We start from the raw sequence: 17,099 nt of genomic DNA on the forward strand, positions 1-17,099 counted from the left end.
ACTATGTTTGCGCAAGCCAGCCTGGCACACCAATTGTTCCCAGAATTCATTTCCAAGGCCAGGGCTCTCCTTTAGCAGGGTCGATATGAATCCTGCTCTAACTGCTCAGGATCCTTCAGCCTGTTTGAATCACTGTAATGGCCCTTAGGAATAGGATGGGGCTCCTTCAGAAATCATGGCTGTGAGCACAAGGGCCTTTAGAGCAGGGCTTTTCAACCTTTTCACCTATTGTACCACTTTTAGGATATGGCATCATCCGAGTACCACCAGTCGCCTAGCTCCAGCCATCTCTCGCTCAGGCTTGTGCGGTGCTGCCACCAGTTCAGCTCATTCCCCTCCCCCGCTACCACTTTTCTAGGATTGTCACGTACCACCTGCCAGGTGCCAATTTACCACAGGTGGTACCCGTACCACTGGTTGAAAATCCCTGAGGAGAGAGTGGGAGAGATTGCCATCTTCTCACATTTCCTCACAACTGTTTAAGAGATTGCGACCCACAGTTTTAAGACGCCTTGCTTTAATGAATAATAATGATAAATATTAAATGATACTACATTGATTTGGCTATTCTAATGTCATATAATACAGTCTTGTTTTGCCCCAGATCTTTCCTGAAGAAAGGAGGGGAGCAGAACTTGACTATAGAAAAAAATATGGGATTCAGTGGTTAAAGGCTGGTGGTAATCAAGATCCAAAAAAAAATAAACCAAATGAGGAATTCCTTGCTGCTCATCCAAGATTTCAGCTACTCTGTGACCGTAAGTGTAGCAGGAAGTTTCGTTTCTGTCCTCTGGCATTTTCTCTTAGGTTTCCAGCTGTCTGCCTGCCTTAATTCTATTTCTTTGACAGATGAATAAGAAGAAGGAAATTTTGCATGTTTGCTATCTTGAGTGAATTTCTTTGCTATGGTTCTCACTGGTCTTATTGTCTTTCTCTAGCTTAAAAATTCTTGGCTAACCAACCTGCTCCATCCAAGCTACTTGGCTATCTTAATTTTCTTAGTTTGAACATCAGCCACTAGAATGTGTTATGGAATGTTCTAGTGAAAATTGACTGTCATGTTGCTGTCATTCCCATATTTACTTGCTTCATTTGAGACCCCTGGATTGCAAATCTTCTAGATATTTGCCCTAAAATTCAGTTCCAAAGGAAGCCGTAGCTTTAACTTTACATTCTCATTCTGGGAGGAAGGACAGTCAGAGAGTGCTCTTAAATCTTAAACACTTTCACTTCCCACAGTAACAGTATTTGCTAAGATGTAAAGGTATCCAGAAATGAGCTTTTGTTTCAGTTTAATAATATGAATTGTATCTGATTGGAGAGATGATGATAATTAAAAAAGCTTTAGAGAAGGATAAAAGGAATTGAATAGATTATTTGTGTTTCCCTTCATAAAGGACTACAGATACCAGTCCCCAAACTTAAAGGATGGTAATTGACACTCATCAGAATTGATTTTTGCACTTGTGTCAGAAGCATCGAGGTGCTTCCGGTTTGAAAGGATTAACAGGTGACATCACCGTAGACCAGGGGATGCTTAGTTGCAGATTGTTTTCATGTGCCTGGCAGGAGCTGGAGCAAAGGATGAGAACTCATCCCGCCCCACGGCAGCACTCTGGTCTCGAACGTGGGTTTGCTAACCTCCAACCCAGCATCCTAACCACAAGAGCCACCGTGCTCCTATCAGAATTGATAACAGAAGATATTGTTATTGGTTTTTTAAAAAATCATTGATCCAGATAGCATCTATGTTCTACATGTTTTTAAACAAACTAAATGTTGTTCTAAAAAAAGCGGTGTCCTTATGAGACGATTTGCATGCAGTCAATATACTATTAGGTTTCAAGAAGGGATTCAGAACTGCTGGTTAGTTTTAATGAAGGATGTACAAAATGTTCCATGCCTGAATCTTTCCATACACTCGGCAGCTGGTCTTGAATAGCTGATGCCCAGTCTGAACATGTAGACAAAAGTGTTTCAGGGGAGTGAAACTGGGCAAAAGCCAAGAATGAGAGTTATCCTTGGTGACAGCATTACAAGTAAGCAATGATGACAGTGGAGAGATAGACGAGACGGTGCTGATGAGACTACAGGGCTGGATTGCCCAGTGGATATACTGTTCTGGGACATCAGTGCTGGCTGAGAGAAGACGTTAAGGCCATGTAGAGGAAGAGGGTAGCCGAGCACTAGCCTGGCCCTACTTACATTGTAAAAATCACTCTGCCATCCCTCCAGATCTAATTTTGGCCAAAAGGTAGAACCACCAAACCATTTCAGGTTTTGTTTCTAATGAAGAAAAATATTTGTAGCTCAGGGTTGGAATTAAGGATCGTTGGTGGTCTCTGTGCTTAGTTGATTTCTTGCAGATGTTTTATTACACAGACAAGGTTAGAGAGGACCATTGATTTGAAAGAAGGGTAAAGGAATTTTTCTTTGCTAGAATTGAACACCCGTCTCTCAACAGAGGGGGAGGAATAAGACACCACTTATCTCCACTTTACGATGCAGCCTTTGCAGTAGTTCCAAGAAGATTCCACATCCAATTGCTCCCTGATTCACGTGACTTTGGGGGTGCAAATAAATCACCAAGTGGCCTCAACAGCTCTCAGAGAGTGCTATTGACCAAATGACTGTAAATAAATACCGTGTTTCCCCGAAAATAAGATCAGATCTTTTTTTTTTGAACCAAAAGACCCATTAGGTCTTATTTTCCAGGGATGTTTTATTTTTCCCATGTACAGTAGGCAAGCACGAGGGGATGGGGCGGGACGACATTCAGTACAAACAGCAGGACATGGCATGCACATGGGGTGAAGACGCAGAGCTTGGAACCGTGGTGGCAATTGGGCCAACCTCGGAGTGTGGGAGCGGACCAACTACCGGTATGAGAGAATTCAGGTAGGGGGACACGTGCCCTTTCCATGCCAGGCAGGCCCCTGTGGCCATGCTGGGTATCGGCAGGAAGAGCGCCAAGGTGGGGGCGGCCAGGCCAACAGCCCTCTGGGTGGAGCAGAGGGCCTTTGCCCCACAGATGCTTGGGGGGGTCTGCCTTCCTAGCCCAGCCCACCCAAGAGGTAAGCGGGGAGGTGGCAGCCCTAGGCCAAAGTGCTGGCAGAGCCCTAGAGTGTCAGGGAGGGTGCTGAAGTGATCAGGCATCCTTCCTGCAATGCCCATGTCAGCTGCCCCTTCCCCGCCAGAGCTGGAATGCCACCGTGTTTCAGTAGATGCCGGCCTTGCCCTCTGGTGGGCCTGGGTAGCTGCTGGAGAGGGATGGGCCCATTTCAGAGCCTGGAGCCCTTGAGGGTTTGCCTTGCCTCCTGATTTTCAACTCCATTGCATTTCTTCACCGCTGCAGAGCTGGAGAACTTGGCACACTACCGCCCAGCTGCCCTCGCTTCCCTAAAGCATTCCTTCGCTAACCTGCTTTTCAGCTCCGTTGCGTTTCTCCACTGCCACGTGCAGGGAAGCAAAAAAAAAGTTTGTGGGACTAAAAAAAAGTTCAATCGGACCTTTCAACTTCTTGCAGAAAAAAAAAGAGATCTTGCAAAGTTGGAAGGTCCGATTGAACTTTTTTTCTTAGTGCCAAACGTCTTTTGTTTCCCTGCACACGGCACTACGGGTAGAACGTCCACTCCCTTCAGCCCCCTCTCCAGCCCTCCAGAGCTCCACCTGCCACTTTGGTGGCTCTGTGGGCAGAGCTGCGAAGGGAGGCAGATGGCTGAAACCGCCACCCTAGGGACGATGCAGAGCTGCAGGCCTCCAGAGCTGCTGCCATTGAAACGGTGGAGTTCTTTCACCGTCACTTCCCCCGGGCAGCGAAACAGCGGAGGTAGACTTGGTAAGAGGACCGAGCCTCCCTCGCCCATCCTCCATAGCATCGCAGTCCGGCATGGGTGGGAAATGAAAGGGAAGAGGCGGGTGGGCAGCCGGGTCACTGAACAGTTGGGGGAATGTCACCACGTAGGGAGTGGCCTGGCTGCAGGGGCCCTGAAGTGCACGGGTGCTGGGCGCGTGGGAAACCTTCCCCCGCCACCTGCCTCACCTCATTTCGTGGCAGTGTGGCATGCCGTCCTGCCTAATTGCAGCCACGAGCAGTCAGATGGTGGGACAGTGGGAGGGGTCTTAACTAGGGCTTATTTTGGGGGGTAGGGCTTATACTAGGTGCACATGTAAAAATCAAGCTAGGGCTTATTTTTGGGATGGATCTTATTTTCAGGGAAACACAGTACAATCCTTCCATACACACACATCCTATCAGAACCTTTCCTTCCATCCCCCCCCACCATCCAATCTCAACTGTCAGTATCCATCCTCCCCTCCCGCCATTAGAGTTGATGAAGCTTCTTGGATGACAAGTGAAGTTTTTTTTTTTCTTCCTCAAAGAAAAAAACCCGTCCAGTTGCCTTTGGACGAAAAAAAGCACCTTTGAGACAACTATGGCCTGGATGACAATCCAGACAATAATCAGCGCTTGGTTTTGTTTCTGCCAATTGAAGACTGACCTAAAATGGTTCAAGAGAGCATTTAGAAGACTACGTTAGTTTCTGGTTTTGAAACAAAGCCCTTTCCATTTTTGCGTACTGTATAACTTTAGTCTTAATATCTATTCTGGGTGAATTGGAGGGAGTGCGCGCGTGTGCAGGACTGCCCTGCCGGCTCCTGCCTGACGCTCTTCCCTCTTGAGGCAGCATCGCTCCCCCGGCTCCTAAGGAGTCCTCGGGGATGCTGCCTCAAGAGGGAAGGACTGCCCTGCCGGCTCCCGCCCGACGCCGGACAGCTCCACCGATGCTGCTTCAAGAGGGAAGAGCGTGAGGCGCCTGCCATGGCTCTTGAGGCAGCATTCCCGAGGACTCCTTAGGAGCCGGGGAGCGATGCTGCCTCAAGAGGGAAGAGCGTCGGGCGGGAGCCGGCAGGGCAGTCCTGCACACGCGCGCACTCCCCGGCTGCTAAGGAGTGCTTCTTAACAGCCAGGGAGCGCGCGCGTGCGCAGGACTGCCCTGCCGGCTCCCGCCAGACGCCAGCCTGCCCTGCTTCCTCCACAGTGAGAGGGGAGGGCGTGCCTTCCCGGGCTCACTGATTTTCCGGTGTATAAGACGACTGGGCGTATAAGACGACCCCCCAACTTTTGAGGTGATTTTCATTGGTTAAAAAGTCGTCTTATACAGCAGAAAATACGGTAGGTGTTTCCTTCTTCGTGACTCTTAAGCAGCCATTTATGTACGATGTACCTGCTCCAATAGGGAACTATGGAAAATTTGACATCCTATAGGAGGAATTTTGCTCTTTATACTGTAACATTCTTGTTCAGTATATATTTTTCTTATTATTTTCGCTTTTAACAGTCTACGGTGCCCCAGAAGATGGCGAGCTGGAAAGAGAACAGCCTTTTTCTCTGAAAAAACAACTGTTGAGTAAGATGCAAATGTTTACTAATTTATTGAAATATATAATACTACGCTGAGCAACCGTAAATATCTGCAAACAAGTTAACTTTTTCCTCCCAATGCAAATTATGCCTCTAACGTCTACAAGTATTCCCATAGCTATTATTTGTATCTAGTTTGCTTATCTATTTGCAATGCCTTCTGAGAAAACATGCCTTAATTAGCAGTGATGTGATTGTATAGACCAGTGGTTCTTAAACTGTTTGACCCAATTACCCTTTTTCCTGGTCTTGAATGTCATTATTCTCTCCCACATACACACACAAAACTTCTTTTACACAAGTGTTTCAGCAGTGGCAGCCCTAAACTAGAGCCTCACCTCAGGAACCAGCAATTAAAAAATGCTTCATTACACCAGGATATGCCCAAATTATCCCTTGAAGGCAATTACCCCCAGTTTTATCCCTGTAATTGACAGAAGTCTTTGAAACCACTTCAATTCTTCTAGAAAATGTAATTGTTTCAGTGCTTGATAAAGAATGCTTTGCCAACTCCCGTGCATATTGCAAAGTACCTTTTTCAGATGTTTTGTATAGCCCTACTCTTTGTAATCTGGGAATGGGGGAAGAATGCATTAATTTTGTAACCTAATCGGTATTTTGACTTCTGCTTTTGGTACAAAGGTAACTGATGTGTTGCCATCATCATGTATGAGTAAGTTTCACTGTGGAATGGCCAATTGCATAAACTTTAAGGGTGAGATTCCCTAGTACCCTAACATTTGTTGTTTCAATTAAATATGCTAAATGTTATCAGCCAACCAGTGTATGAATGTTACCATAACTTACTCCAGTATTGTAGTCAATGCACCAAAATTTGAATGGAGTTAACTCTTGACTAATTTCTGCAATTGGCTTCACTAGGTGTACTTTGGCTGTAAAAAAAATCTAGACTAAACTCACTTTGTTTATACAGATTTTTCTTTTTTTCTTTATTCAGCGTTGACTTTTAAATGCCCTGACAAAGCCGACCAGAATCCCATAGAGAAGAAACTTCCAGGTAAGGAAAAAGATGTCTGTATTCCGTATTTCCTGCATGTTACAATTATTTTGGTCATTGTGTGCATATTGCAGTAAGATAGGCAGTAACACTTTTTGAAGATATTTTTCCCTATCTGAAATCATTGCAAATGTTGTAGCTTTCAAAAGAAATGCAAGCCAACATCCATTTTGAAGCAGAGCAAGACAAATCAATATAATATATGGAAAATAGACTATTGTAATTTAATCCAGAGTATTCTAATTAGATATTTTTTTCTACAGTGAGGGGAAAAATTATTTGATCCCCTGCTGATTTTGTATGTTTGCCCACTGACAAAGAAATGATCAGTCTATAATTTTAATGGTAGGTTTATTTTAACAATGAGAGACAGAATAACAAAGGAAAATCCAGAAAAACACATTTTAAAAAAGTTATAAATTGATTTGCATTTTAATGAGTGAAATAAGTATTTGATCCCCTATAAATCAGCAAGATTTCTGGCTCCCAGGTGTCTTTTATACAGGTAATGAGCTGAGATTAGGCACACTCTCTTAAAGGGAGTGCTCCTAATCTCAGCTTGTTACCTGTATAAAAGACAGTTGTCCACAGATTTTTTTTGTTGTTATTCTGTCTGTCACTGTTAAACCTACCATTAAAATTATAGACTGATCATTTCTTTGTCAGTGGGCAAACGTACAAAATCAGCAGAGGATCAAATAATATTTTCCCTCACTGTACATCACTAAGGATGGTTCTTTGTACACCACATAGATCCTTAGTATAATGTAATAGAAAATTAACATCTGTCCCTGTTTTTTTTATGGAAAAGTGCGTTTTGTTTAGAAATGTACAGCTCATTTCAGTAAAATGCCTAGTAAAGAATTATGCCCTCTATTTTACTCATTGATAATGATATAACTAAAAGATGAGATATCCATAAACCCTTTGATGTTTGTATTTTTGAAAAGTATTTATTCAAAATAAAAATCACATTTATCACAAGTTGCATAAAATGATACAGCTTTTTCAAAAAGTTAATATAAAAATACTTTAAAGTACATTGTTGACAATAGAGGACTATTGCTGTGCCTTCAGATAAAGCTTTAAATGAAATAAGGGGAAAATTACCCAGCATAGCCAATCTCTAGATGGGTCAGATTTATAATACTTTTACTCCTTTAAATCTTACTATAAAAATACAGTTTCACGTTCATATTGTTAATTTGAAATACAAGTGCATAAGGTTAATGGTAATCTGGACAAATCAGCACATAAATATTTGGGGAGCCTCATACCATGAAGGAGAGGAAAAGGCTTCACTCATAGTGTTAAGGTACAAAAGAGCTAATGCCATAAATAGTGTTTTGAAGGTCACTTAGGTCAGTCAGTGTGTTGTAGATAAGTAGAGTCTATAATTTGGTAAACTTTTGCTTGGGAAGAGTACCGTTTTAATGTCAAATGATTCTAATTGGTTCCTGTGAACTGCAGGAGCTCAACTCCCACAAATCTATTTCGGTATCAACTTTTGCTAGAATTTCAGTTGCTGTGGCATCAAGTGTTATCTGTCTAGAGTTAAACAATTCTCTCTTTAATGCAGATTCTATGACTATCCAGAAGGTCAAAGGACTGCTGTATCGGCTACTTAAAATTCCAGGCTCAGAACTGAAACTATCATATGAAAGTTCTAAAGTAAGCTCAAATTCAGTAATGCAACAATACATGAATTGAGACTTTGCAGAATAATGCAACTTGTTACACTGGTAAAATCAATACATTGCACTCTAAGGTTGGATGATTGATTTCTTTGTAAGAAAAGCAGTACTATTGTTTTGAAATCGATTCGCTTCCTTTCCTTTATATTCCATCTTAGTCTTTTAAGATATGCAAGATTAAAATGTGCAAATCTAATATCTGAATCATTTTTTAAATCCTAGATGAAAGGCAAAGAATTTGAATTGGACAATGACCTAAAGCCCTTGCAATTCTACTCTATCGAAAATGAAGATTGCATTCTAGTACGATGGTAAAAGCTGCCTTTGATACATTTTGAAGATAACTTGCACACTGCTAATAAAGTTTAGGCTGATTTTTAATTGTATTGTTGGGGAAAGCCTTTATAAAAATGTATCACTGTTTGGTAGAGAAGCTTTTGTACTCTTGTGTTGTTTTTTTAAAAAAATATATCATGCCTGTAAGAAAAAATGAAAGCTTTTGCCAGCTTCAAATAAAAAGTAATTCATTTGTGCTACACTAGTAACTTACGGAAATCAGTGGGACTCCCAACAAACCTTCCACTCACTACTATACAAATAACATATTTGAGAGAATTAAAAGCTGAGGTATTTCATTACCAACCCATCCCAATAGCCACAGAATACCAGAAAGCATAAAAATCACTCAACGGAGGGGGGGGGGGAACCTAGTATTTAATATGCATATAGGAGAAAGGGCTACTGTCTTAGTCCCTCTACATGTTGGCTGAAAGTACACAGAGGATAAATAGAATTACTACAGCATCTGACTTCCTTCTTTACAGGAGTTACATGATAATATATCAGTGTTCCCAGCAAGAGGCACTGTTTCCCTCATATTTAAAATACAGACTGAAATTAAAACATCAGTCTGATCCACAGTTCATTAGAAGCCAACACCTGTGCAGTCTGCCTCGGTTAAATGTCTTCTCCAGCAAGGCATACGGGCAGAGATGTGCAAGTTTAATATGCAATATGTACAGTATTGTATCTGCCTTTCTCAGTTTAGCCTCAGTCCCTTGATCCTGTATACACTGAATGCATGAAAAGTCAAGTTTATCTACTTCTGTGATATATTAATAAAGAACTCACATTTATATTTGGCTTCGTAAAAGAGAGTATGTTTAAAAATGAAATGAGTCCATTTATTAAAAAGGGGGTGTGTGTGCAAATACAGCCCTAAGGGCCATTTCACACTAGACAAATTATCTACATGAAACACTTCTTTAAAGAATGTGTGAAGCTTGTCTGTAGTTTACTGCCATATTGAAATGAACATACATTGTATGTAACCAGTGGAATAGAAGCATAAATTGGCTAGCGACATACTCATACTTTGTCACCAGCAACAGACTACGTAGGAGGCTGATGGAACATCTGTTTTGAGGCTTTCCCTTCCTTTCCTCTCTAGCATTTTCCTTAGTGTTTGCCACCCTTCATTTTTCTTCACATTTGCAGGGGTCTCCACAGCGTTCCTTTATTTTCCACAGCTCTTCAAGCTCCTGAGCAGAATACTGAGGAGAAGACAGCATACCACTCTCGCAAGTCTTCTCACACAACCAGAGATTGTCCTGTTTTAAAAGAAAGCAAGATACCGTAAACGTTGCTGTACTATTGCAGGCACAGCTTAAAAACCAGTTTTAGGGGATTAGATGTGTGTGTGTGTGTGTGTGTGTGTCTACATATATTTTATTTAAAATTGATTTTTGCACTGTCCTTCCATAAACTATGTTAAAAAAACATACAAATTCCAACATGGAATATAACTAAACGGACTATTATAAAACATTTGACAGACAAATCTACACTTGATTTTGCAACAGCAAATTGACCGAGGTAAGGAAGCCAAGTAATTTAATCAAGTTTAGTCTTTAATCATTTTTACAATATGAAGTTGTTTGTATGTTTCTTTTTTTAATTGCCTTAAAAAGCAATTAATGGAATTTAGCAGATTAAGTTTTTCTTTGTTTCCTCATTACTGTATTACAAATTGTTGAAACCACTCACATTTCAAAGTAATTTGCCATGAGACTGGAAGGAAAGATTAATTGAAAAACAAGTCTGTAAACTGGTTTGGAAAGAGCTGGATTCTGCCTTAAATTTACATTTTTATTTGATTAATCACTGGGGGCCTCTCTTAGATAGTAAGACAAAATTATCTGAAGTATTTATCAATGTCAGGTTGATAAAACTTACACATATTTATAAGCATAAGTCAGTAGCTCTGAAAAATCACTTCTTGAGGTTTTCATGACTCCTCCGCATCCTTGAATATATATTTCAGAAGTCCACAAAACTGATTTTGGGGTATTTCAAAATGTTGGGATGAACTAGGGGTCTGTAAAAGTTACTACTATCATTCATATAGATTTATTCAGAAATTTCATCTTACAGTAACACATACCTGGTATCTTTTTGGCCCAATGGCTGCCATCCAAATACCCATGCTCACATCTTCACCCTATGTGGATAAATTAAGTCAGAACCAAAACAAGGAGCGTAGTCAATAACCAAAATCAGAACTGAAACTCGCTGCAGAAAGCACATGCTTCAGAAAATAAATTTTGCCTTATTTTTAAACACTTATGTCAACAAAGTTTGTTTAGATTATAGATGCCTAACAACCCTATACCAAAAGAAGCATAATGAAGAACTTAAGCAACTTCATAAGGAAAAAGGCTTCTACAATTCACAGCAGATTTCCAGTAATTTCATAGATTTAACTGTGTTTTTTTTTTAGTTTTGGAAACAAAATGGAACTGGTTTGCTACTGTCACCTGGTTTTTTTTAACACTAGTCCTTCCTATGGTCTCACATCTAAATATTTATCAGGTCTGAACTTGCATAGCTTTTTTGGGGGGAGGGGAATAAGTCGAAGATAATGCAATATTTCTCGACCTCAGCAATTTTTTAAGATGTAAAGGCTTCAACTTCCAGAATCTTTCCAGCCATCCTGCTCCCTGGGGTAATTCTGGAAATTGATGTCCACATATCTAAAAGTTAGTGAGGTTGATAAGCACTGGTCTATTGCAGTATGAAAATCCTGTCCAAACAGAATTCTATGTATACCATTCATTCACCTATCTACCAATGTGCAAGTGTTTCCATTATTTTGATTTTATAGTTTACATTACAATACAGAAAGTATATAAATTTGCACAAAGAATCTTGAAGGACTAACTTATCCGTACTCCAATATCAGAAATCAAATTTTTATTGGTGACCCAATTTATTCAGTAGGTAAACTCCCACTTTGCTCGAATCATGTCCATTTCTCCTATCCAAAAACTTACCTGATATATTTTGAGCCTTTCAGAATTGCTTGCTAGCCATTCTACAACATCTTTGGAAATAACATAACCAGACCCACAAGCAAAGGCCGGATATGCAGGACTTGGGTATTCCAACTCTTGCCATTTCCCAGTCCGATCAACTGCCCAATTTAATCTGAAACTTAAGCCAAAACATTCTTCATTTGATACAAAATTAATAAATCGTCCTCTAACCTATCTGTGCAATTGAGGAAGCTTTCCTAAGCTCTCTTTTCACAGGCTTGACTAGCAAACTCTCCTTTCTCCAAAACTGTCAGGCAGTCATTTTAACTCCTTTTTGACCGTTTCCTTAAAAGTGGTGTGCTTATTCCTCAGCTTGCCCTTGCTCTCTTATAAAGGGGATAAGTAGATCCCTTTAATAATTCATCAAGAGGCTTAAGTAACAGAAGAACCCAAACTCGTTTCATGCTTTGAGAGGTTTACCAACAGACAACAGTCAGGGTTTTATAAAGTGAAGGGAGAGCACTATCTGTGTCGTCATGTTTTAACCTTGGGCTAGAACCCATTACTTAAACCAGGGGTAGGCAACCTCGGCTCTTTTATGACTCATGGACTTCAACTCCCAGAATTCCTGAGCCAGCTGACTCAGGAATTCTGGGAGTTGAAGTCCATGAGTCATAAAAGAGCCGAGGTTGCCTACCCCTGACTTAAAACTCTTCAATTAAAATACATTCCAAAGAGGGAGAAAAATAAATAAAAAATAAAGCTCCATTGGAATATTTTTCTTGTAACTTCAGTAGACAGGTTTAAGATCCTTAAAGGAATAATTCAATTATTTTGATTTATTTTCCACTTTATTCCAGGGCAATTAAGAATGTAAGTAGTAATTTATCACTGCCTTCTGCTGAGATTTTTGTCCAATTTCCAGTCTAGACTAGAATCCCAGAATTTTCTAGAAGTCTCCTAACCAACTACTAATAATGGCCTACCACTCTTGAACAAAGCTAAAAAGACTAGGGAATTTTGGGAACTGAAGTTTACACGTCTTCAAGTTGCCAAGTTTGAAGAACAATGATATAAACTGAGAAATTAGTGCACAAATTATATTAAACCACACAATATTTAGCAACACAACAGACAATTCTGAATCCCAGAACACATACACCCCCTAAAATCTGTCAGTTGAAGGTTTCACTGTTCATTCTCATTGTCAGCATCTGCACATACTGGTAAGTCAGGACTGGGGAATCTATAGCACTTTATTAACTTTAAAGTTCATTTGTGAGAGATGAATTCAGATTTCTGATGAATATTTGTCCTTTACCAGCAATTTACTAATTGGTAAACAGAAACAAGGGACGCAGTGGCTCAGTGGGTTAGGATGCTGAGCTTGTCAATCAGATGGTCGGCAGTTTGGCAGGTCGAATCCCGAGTGCCGCGTAACAGAGTGAGCGCCTGTTACTCGTCCCAGCTTCTGCCAACCTAGCAGTTCGAAAGCACGTAAAAATGCAAGTAGAAAAGTAGGGACCACTACAGTGGGAAGGTAACAGTGTTCCATGCGCCTTTGGCGTCTAGTCATGCCAGCCACATGACCGCGGAGATGTCCTTGGACAAGCGCTGGCTCTTCGGTTTTGAAACGGAGATGAGCACCGGCCCCTAGAGTTGGAAACGACTAGCATGCATGTGCGGGGGAACCCTTACCTTTACCTTTTAAACAGAAACAGGCATCGGAAGAAAAAGGAGAATATAAGGGGAAAAATCCTGTTAAAGAAATATTAGTTTTTGGCTTTAATCCCTTCCCTCCTTCATTAAACACCATATTCACCTGGGTACTTGTTGCTGCCCTATAGGACCTATCTCAGACATTCTACGGATGAACACACAGAACCAATGAAAATAACTCAATGCAGATTAGTCAATGAAGCAAGACATTTTGAAACAAGGTTCTTGGATCTGTTTTAATCACTGTTTGATGTCTTCTCAATAGTGCTTTACAGAAAAGAACATTTAACAAAAAAAAAACAGTTTTTAAAATGATTTTTCTATTAAAAAGATCTTTCCTTCTCTTTTAACAGTCAACTCTCTTTAACTGCAGCACATCTATTTTGATTACTATGAAATCTTTTACACTAACTGTATAACAACACAATGTATTACAATACGATACTCACTTTCCCCACCAGATATTTGGTCTGCCCAAGTTTTTAAGCTTTATTCTGTTAAATATTGTCTCTAAATCTATGTAGCAGTCATCATCTGTCTTCAGCAGGACATCAAAACTTGCAGCTTGTACAGTCCTATATCAAAATCATCAATATTATCATCATCTAGAAAAGTATTTGTTAATATACATCCTTATCTGTGATGAATGGCAAGTATCTAATCAAATTTTAATTAAACCCATAAGAGCAAATAAAACAATAATCTTATTTTAAGAATATATTAAACGGTGACCCAGCATATTGTAGAATAGCTCATTCTTATCATTGACGGCTACATTAAATAAAGGAGCAAAAAAAAGAAATCTGATTTACAACATTTTTTGCCAGAAAATGGCATTTCCAGTTTCCAGCAAAAAAAAACACCCCATGACGAACAATGGGTTCATTTAACAACGGTTATGTTTGCTGAACAACTGCTGTGTTTGCCTTATGGCCACCACATTTGCTTAATGACCACTGCCCAAAAGATCATAAAATCAGACGACCCACTTAACAACCATCACAAACTACAACCAAAATTGCAGGCTCAATTATGCTCCTAAGTCAAGGACTACCTATATTCAGCGTCATAGTGTTATTTTTATACCAGAAATCAACAAGCAAAATCCATATGGTATCACCACCTTACACTCCAGCTTACCATCGGTAGAAATTCAGTAATTTGGCTGGAACATTTCTGTAAGTATCAACAACATCAACAAAAACTATATCATCGTAAGTGTTGCTTTCTTCCTTTAGTAAGGCATCCTCCTTTTCTAGTTTGTTCATATGATTTAGGAATCTTTCAGAGCGACTCTGCAGGGTTTGTAAAAGCGTCTCACCTTCTGAAATAGAAGCAGGAAAAGGCTATCTCACATTACAATCTTATACTGTCCCTACACTGAAAGGTTTCTGGTATGCTTCCTTTGAGCTAAATCCAATGATACATGAGGGAATGTCCTTATGCAATGGGGTTTCTTGTTCTTCTCCCAAACCCACCCAAGTGTGTTGCCACAGACTCCCTCAACCCTCCATATCTGATAAGAAATCTGCAAATGGAAAAGGAATTCATTTTGCTACCAGATTTTGATCGGTAAATGCATTCAATGAAAGAAAAAACTCTGCAGTTATGGGCAATGTATTAGTTCAATAAACTTGTGCAGTCTTCTAAAGTACAAAAGCCAGTGAAGAATTAAACAGCAATAAAATATTAAGTACACTGAAAAATGACTGGGCAAAATAACCACACATATTATTTCCATGGGTGCGAAATGCCTTTTCCTATCACTTCTCCCTCTGAATTTTACTAACAGAACAATGATATGCTTCCAGAGGTTATGGGTACTTCTGTTTAAGAAGAGATTGGATAACCATTTGTCTGAAATGGTCTAGGTTTTCCTACTTGAGCAGGGAATTGAAGTAAAACACCTCCAAGGTTCCTTCAACTCTGTTATTCGGTTATCCTGAATACGCAGTCAAAATTTCCAGCTAGTAATCAAACAATCCAAAATACATTTTGAGAAGTGGCTAGAGCAGAGAGGTGGAACTGTCTCCATTCCTCTGATGGAAGTCCTCATGTCAGCAGCAAGGCTATTTCTTTAAATTCATACTTATACTTAGTTTACTAAGAAAAAAATTTGCAAGGTGAGGAAACTCAAGTTCAAACATAACTTGTCTAAACATGTATTAAAAATGACTTCCTTCACAAAGTGAACCACAAGCCACAAAGTATTCTTCCCCTCCGGTGGTACAAAGTGACACAAAGACAAACACAAGACTCAGAATTTGGACGCTTCATGTCACAAAAGCTCTGTATTTTTTACCATCCGTGTTTTAAGCAGTCAGACAAGTGCAACAATTCCCAGTGAGACAGGGTGCTCCAAGACTGAGGTAGCTGGTCAGAAAAAGCACATCCACTAAGCCATCTGGACCTGAGGTGTATTTCGTCTACCTGCTTAGCATTAACAGAAGGAAGCATCAGCATCTTTTGCTGCTTACCTTGAATAGTATAAATAAAGCCACCTGCGATCCCCTCCACACCCTGTGTAAATTCATGTGGTAGTGATCCTTCTCCTGCCTATTGTGGACAGTTTAAAAAGATAATTAATTAAAACTTACCACAATATACTGTACTTATTCTACTTAGCCCAATTAATAGGGGGTAAATCTGATTGTACTGTCAGAATTTGTTCTTAACAATAATTTCTTACTCACAAAGGGGAGGGGAGCCTCCACTCTTCCAGTTTCCCAGAAAAAGAGTTAAGACCTGGCTTTGCCAATTAGCATGGGTGTCTAAAAGTATGATGTAGCCCTGGGAATGGCTAGTGGCCTGGAAACAACTTCCTAGCCTTTGAATTTTAACCTGATTTAATTTTACTTGTAAGTTTTAATTTGTTTTCAATCTGGTTTCTAAGCTACGCATTTATCCATGTACTTATATGGCTTTATTATGGTGTTGTAAACCACTGAGATGAGACAGAGCAGCGGTTCCCAACCTTTTCTATACTCTGCACCCCTAGAACACTTCAGATATATTCTCACACCCCTTACGAAGGTTCGAAATAACAGCAACGAATTATGCATATATACTAATAATTTTGAAAACCCAGGTTTTCACACCTTCAGGGGGTGCGACCATCCCTGGTTGGGAACCCCTGAAATAGACACTATAGAAATTTAATCAATAAACATATTTCTTAGTGCTATCGTAATTTACAATTCACAGTCTCTGCCTTTAGAATTCCCAAAATTCTTAAAACTTTAAACTGGAGATGGAGATAGGCAACAAGCCAAGGAAATATCAAAGAAGTTCTATTCTGCAAACAAAACAGCACTTGTCAGCTCACAAGATCCAACATTTTCTCTCTAGAAATGTATCTACATGCAAACGTATGCATATGTAGGTGTGCAATGTCACAAAAATGTCAAGCAATACTTCAGACACATTTGACCTAGATAAGATATAGTTAAATACTTACATAATGTGTTAATTATAGATTAGCTTTATGTGGTTTTTATTTCAGCATTAAGACCTCCAAAGGTTTTATCTTACTTTCAGTGCTGCTGAAGCAATGTGCTGGAGCATACAGCAATTATATTGCAATAATGTACAAAATCAGAACATTTATTTTAAATCCCTTGTACCACCTGATATATTTGTAGAGCTTTTAAGCAAACATAGAGTTTTCTGTTTTAACCCTGTCTTTTCAGGGTCTATGATTCCAACAGCATTTGTAGGGCCACTGGTTTCCTTATCCCTGCTTTACTTCCTTAAAATTAGCAGCTAGTGTCCCAATCACTGAAAGGGGCTATTCTATGTTTCATGAGACTAAAGTATTCATGTGGACACAATGGTAAAAAAGGGAAGAAAGGGGAAAAGCTAGAATGTAACACCAATTCATCAGTAGTATGTTGAAATAATAATAGGGACGCGGTGGCTCAGTGGGTTAG

General features: G+C 39.9%; 2 protein-coding genes across 7 annotated transcripts in view; one reads left to right on the top strand and one right to left on the bottom strand.

The window, feature by feature from the left end:
• TBCE (tubulin folding cofactor E) overlaps positions 1-10,178 on the top strand; it is a 28,241-nt gene extending 18,063 nt beyond the window's left edge. For 2 of the 5 annotated variants that reach the window (XM_081313201.1, XM_081313200.1), the window contains exons 13-18: positions 605-758; positions 5,343-5,411; positions 6,384-6,443; positions 8,023-8,114; positions 8,360-8,448; positions 9,667-10,178. In XM_081313201.1, the coding sequence (XP_081169327.1) occupies positions 605-758; positions 5,343-5,411; positions 6,384-6,443; positions 8,023-8,114; positions 8,360-8,448; positions 9,667-9,682 (480 nt within the window). In that variant the 3' untranslated portion in view covers positions 9,683-10,178. Of the gene's footprint in view, positions 1-604; positions 759-1,397; positions 1,511-2,440; positions 2,669-5,342; positions 5,412-6,383; positions 6,444-8,022; positions 8,115-8,359; positions 8,449-9,666 lie in introns of those variants that run through there. The other 3 variants (XM_081313202.1, XR_014024550.1, XM_081313203.1) reach the window with 3 other exon arrangements.
• B3GALNT2 (beta-1,3-N-acetylgalactosaminyltransferase 2) overlaps positions 8,452-17,099 on the bottom strand; it is a 34,893-nt gene continuing 26,245 nt past the window's right edge. Inside the window, exons 7-13 of one of the 2 annotated variants that reach the window (XR_014024551.1) lie at positions 15,648-15,726; positions 14,311-14,494; positions 13,620-13,745; positions 11,470-11,629; positions 10,581-10,637; positions 10,373-10,442; positions 8,452-9,747 (exon numbers count right to left, since the gene is read on the bottom strand). Coding sequence is in view for 1 of the 2 variants with exons in the window: in XM_081313204.1 (XP_081169330.1) it covers positions 9,613-9,747; positions 10,581-10,637; positions 11,470-11,629; positions 13,620-13,745; positions 14,311-14,494; positions 15,648-15,726 (741 nt within the window). In the remaining variant the exon portion in view is untranslated. The remainder of the gene's footprint in view (positions 9,748-10,372; positions 10,443-10,580; positions 10,638-11,469; positions 11,630-13,619; positions 13,746-14,310; positions 14,495-15,647; positions 15,727-17,099) is intronic. The other variant, XM_081313204.1, reaches the window with a different exon arrangement.

Source organism: Vipera berus (genome assembly GCF_964194415.1).
Source record: "Vipera berus genome assembly, chromosome: 1".
NCBI lineage: Eukaryota > Metazoa > Chordata > Lepidosauria > Squamata > Viperidae > Vipera > Vipera berus.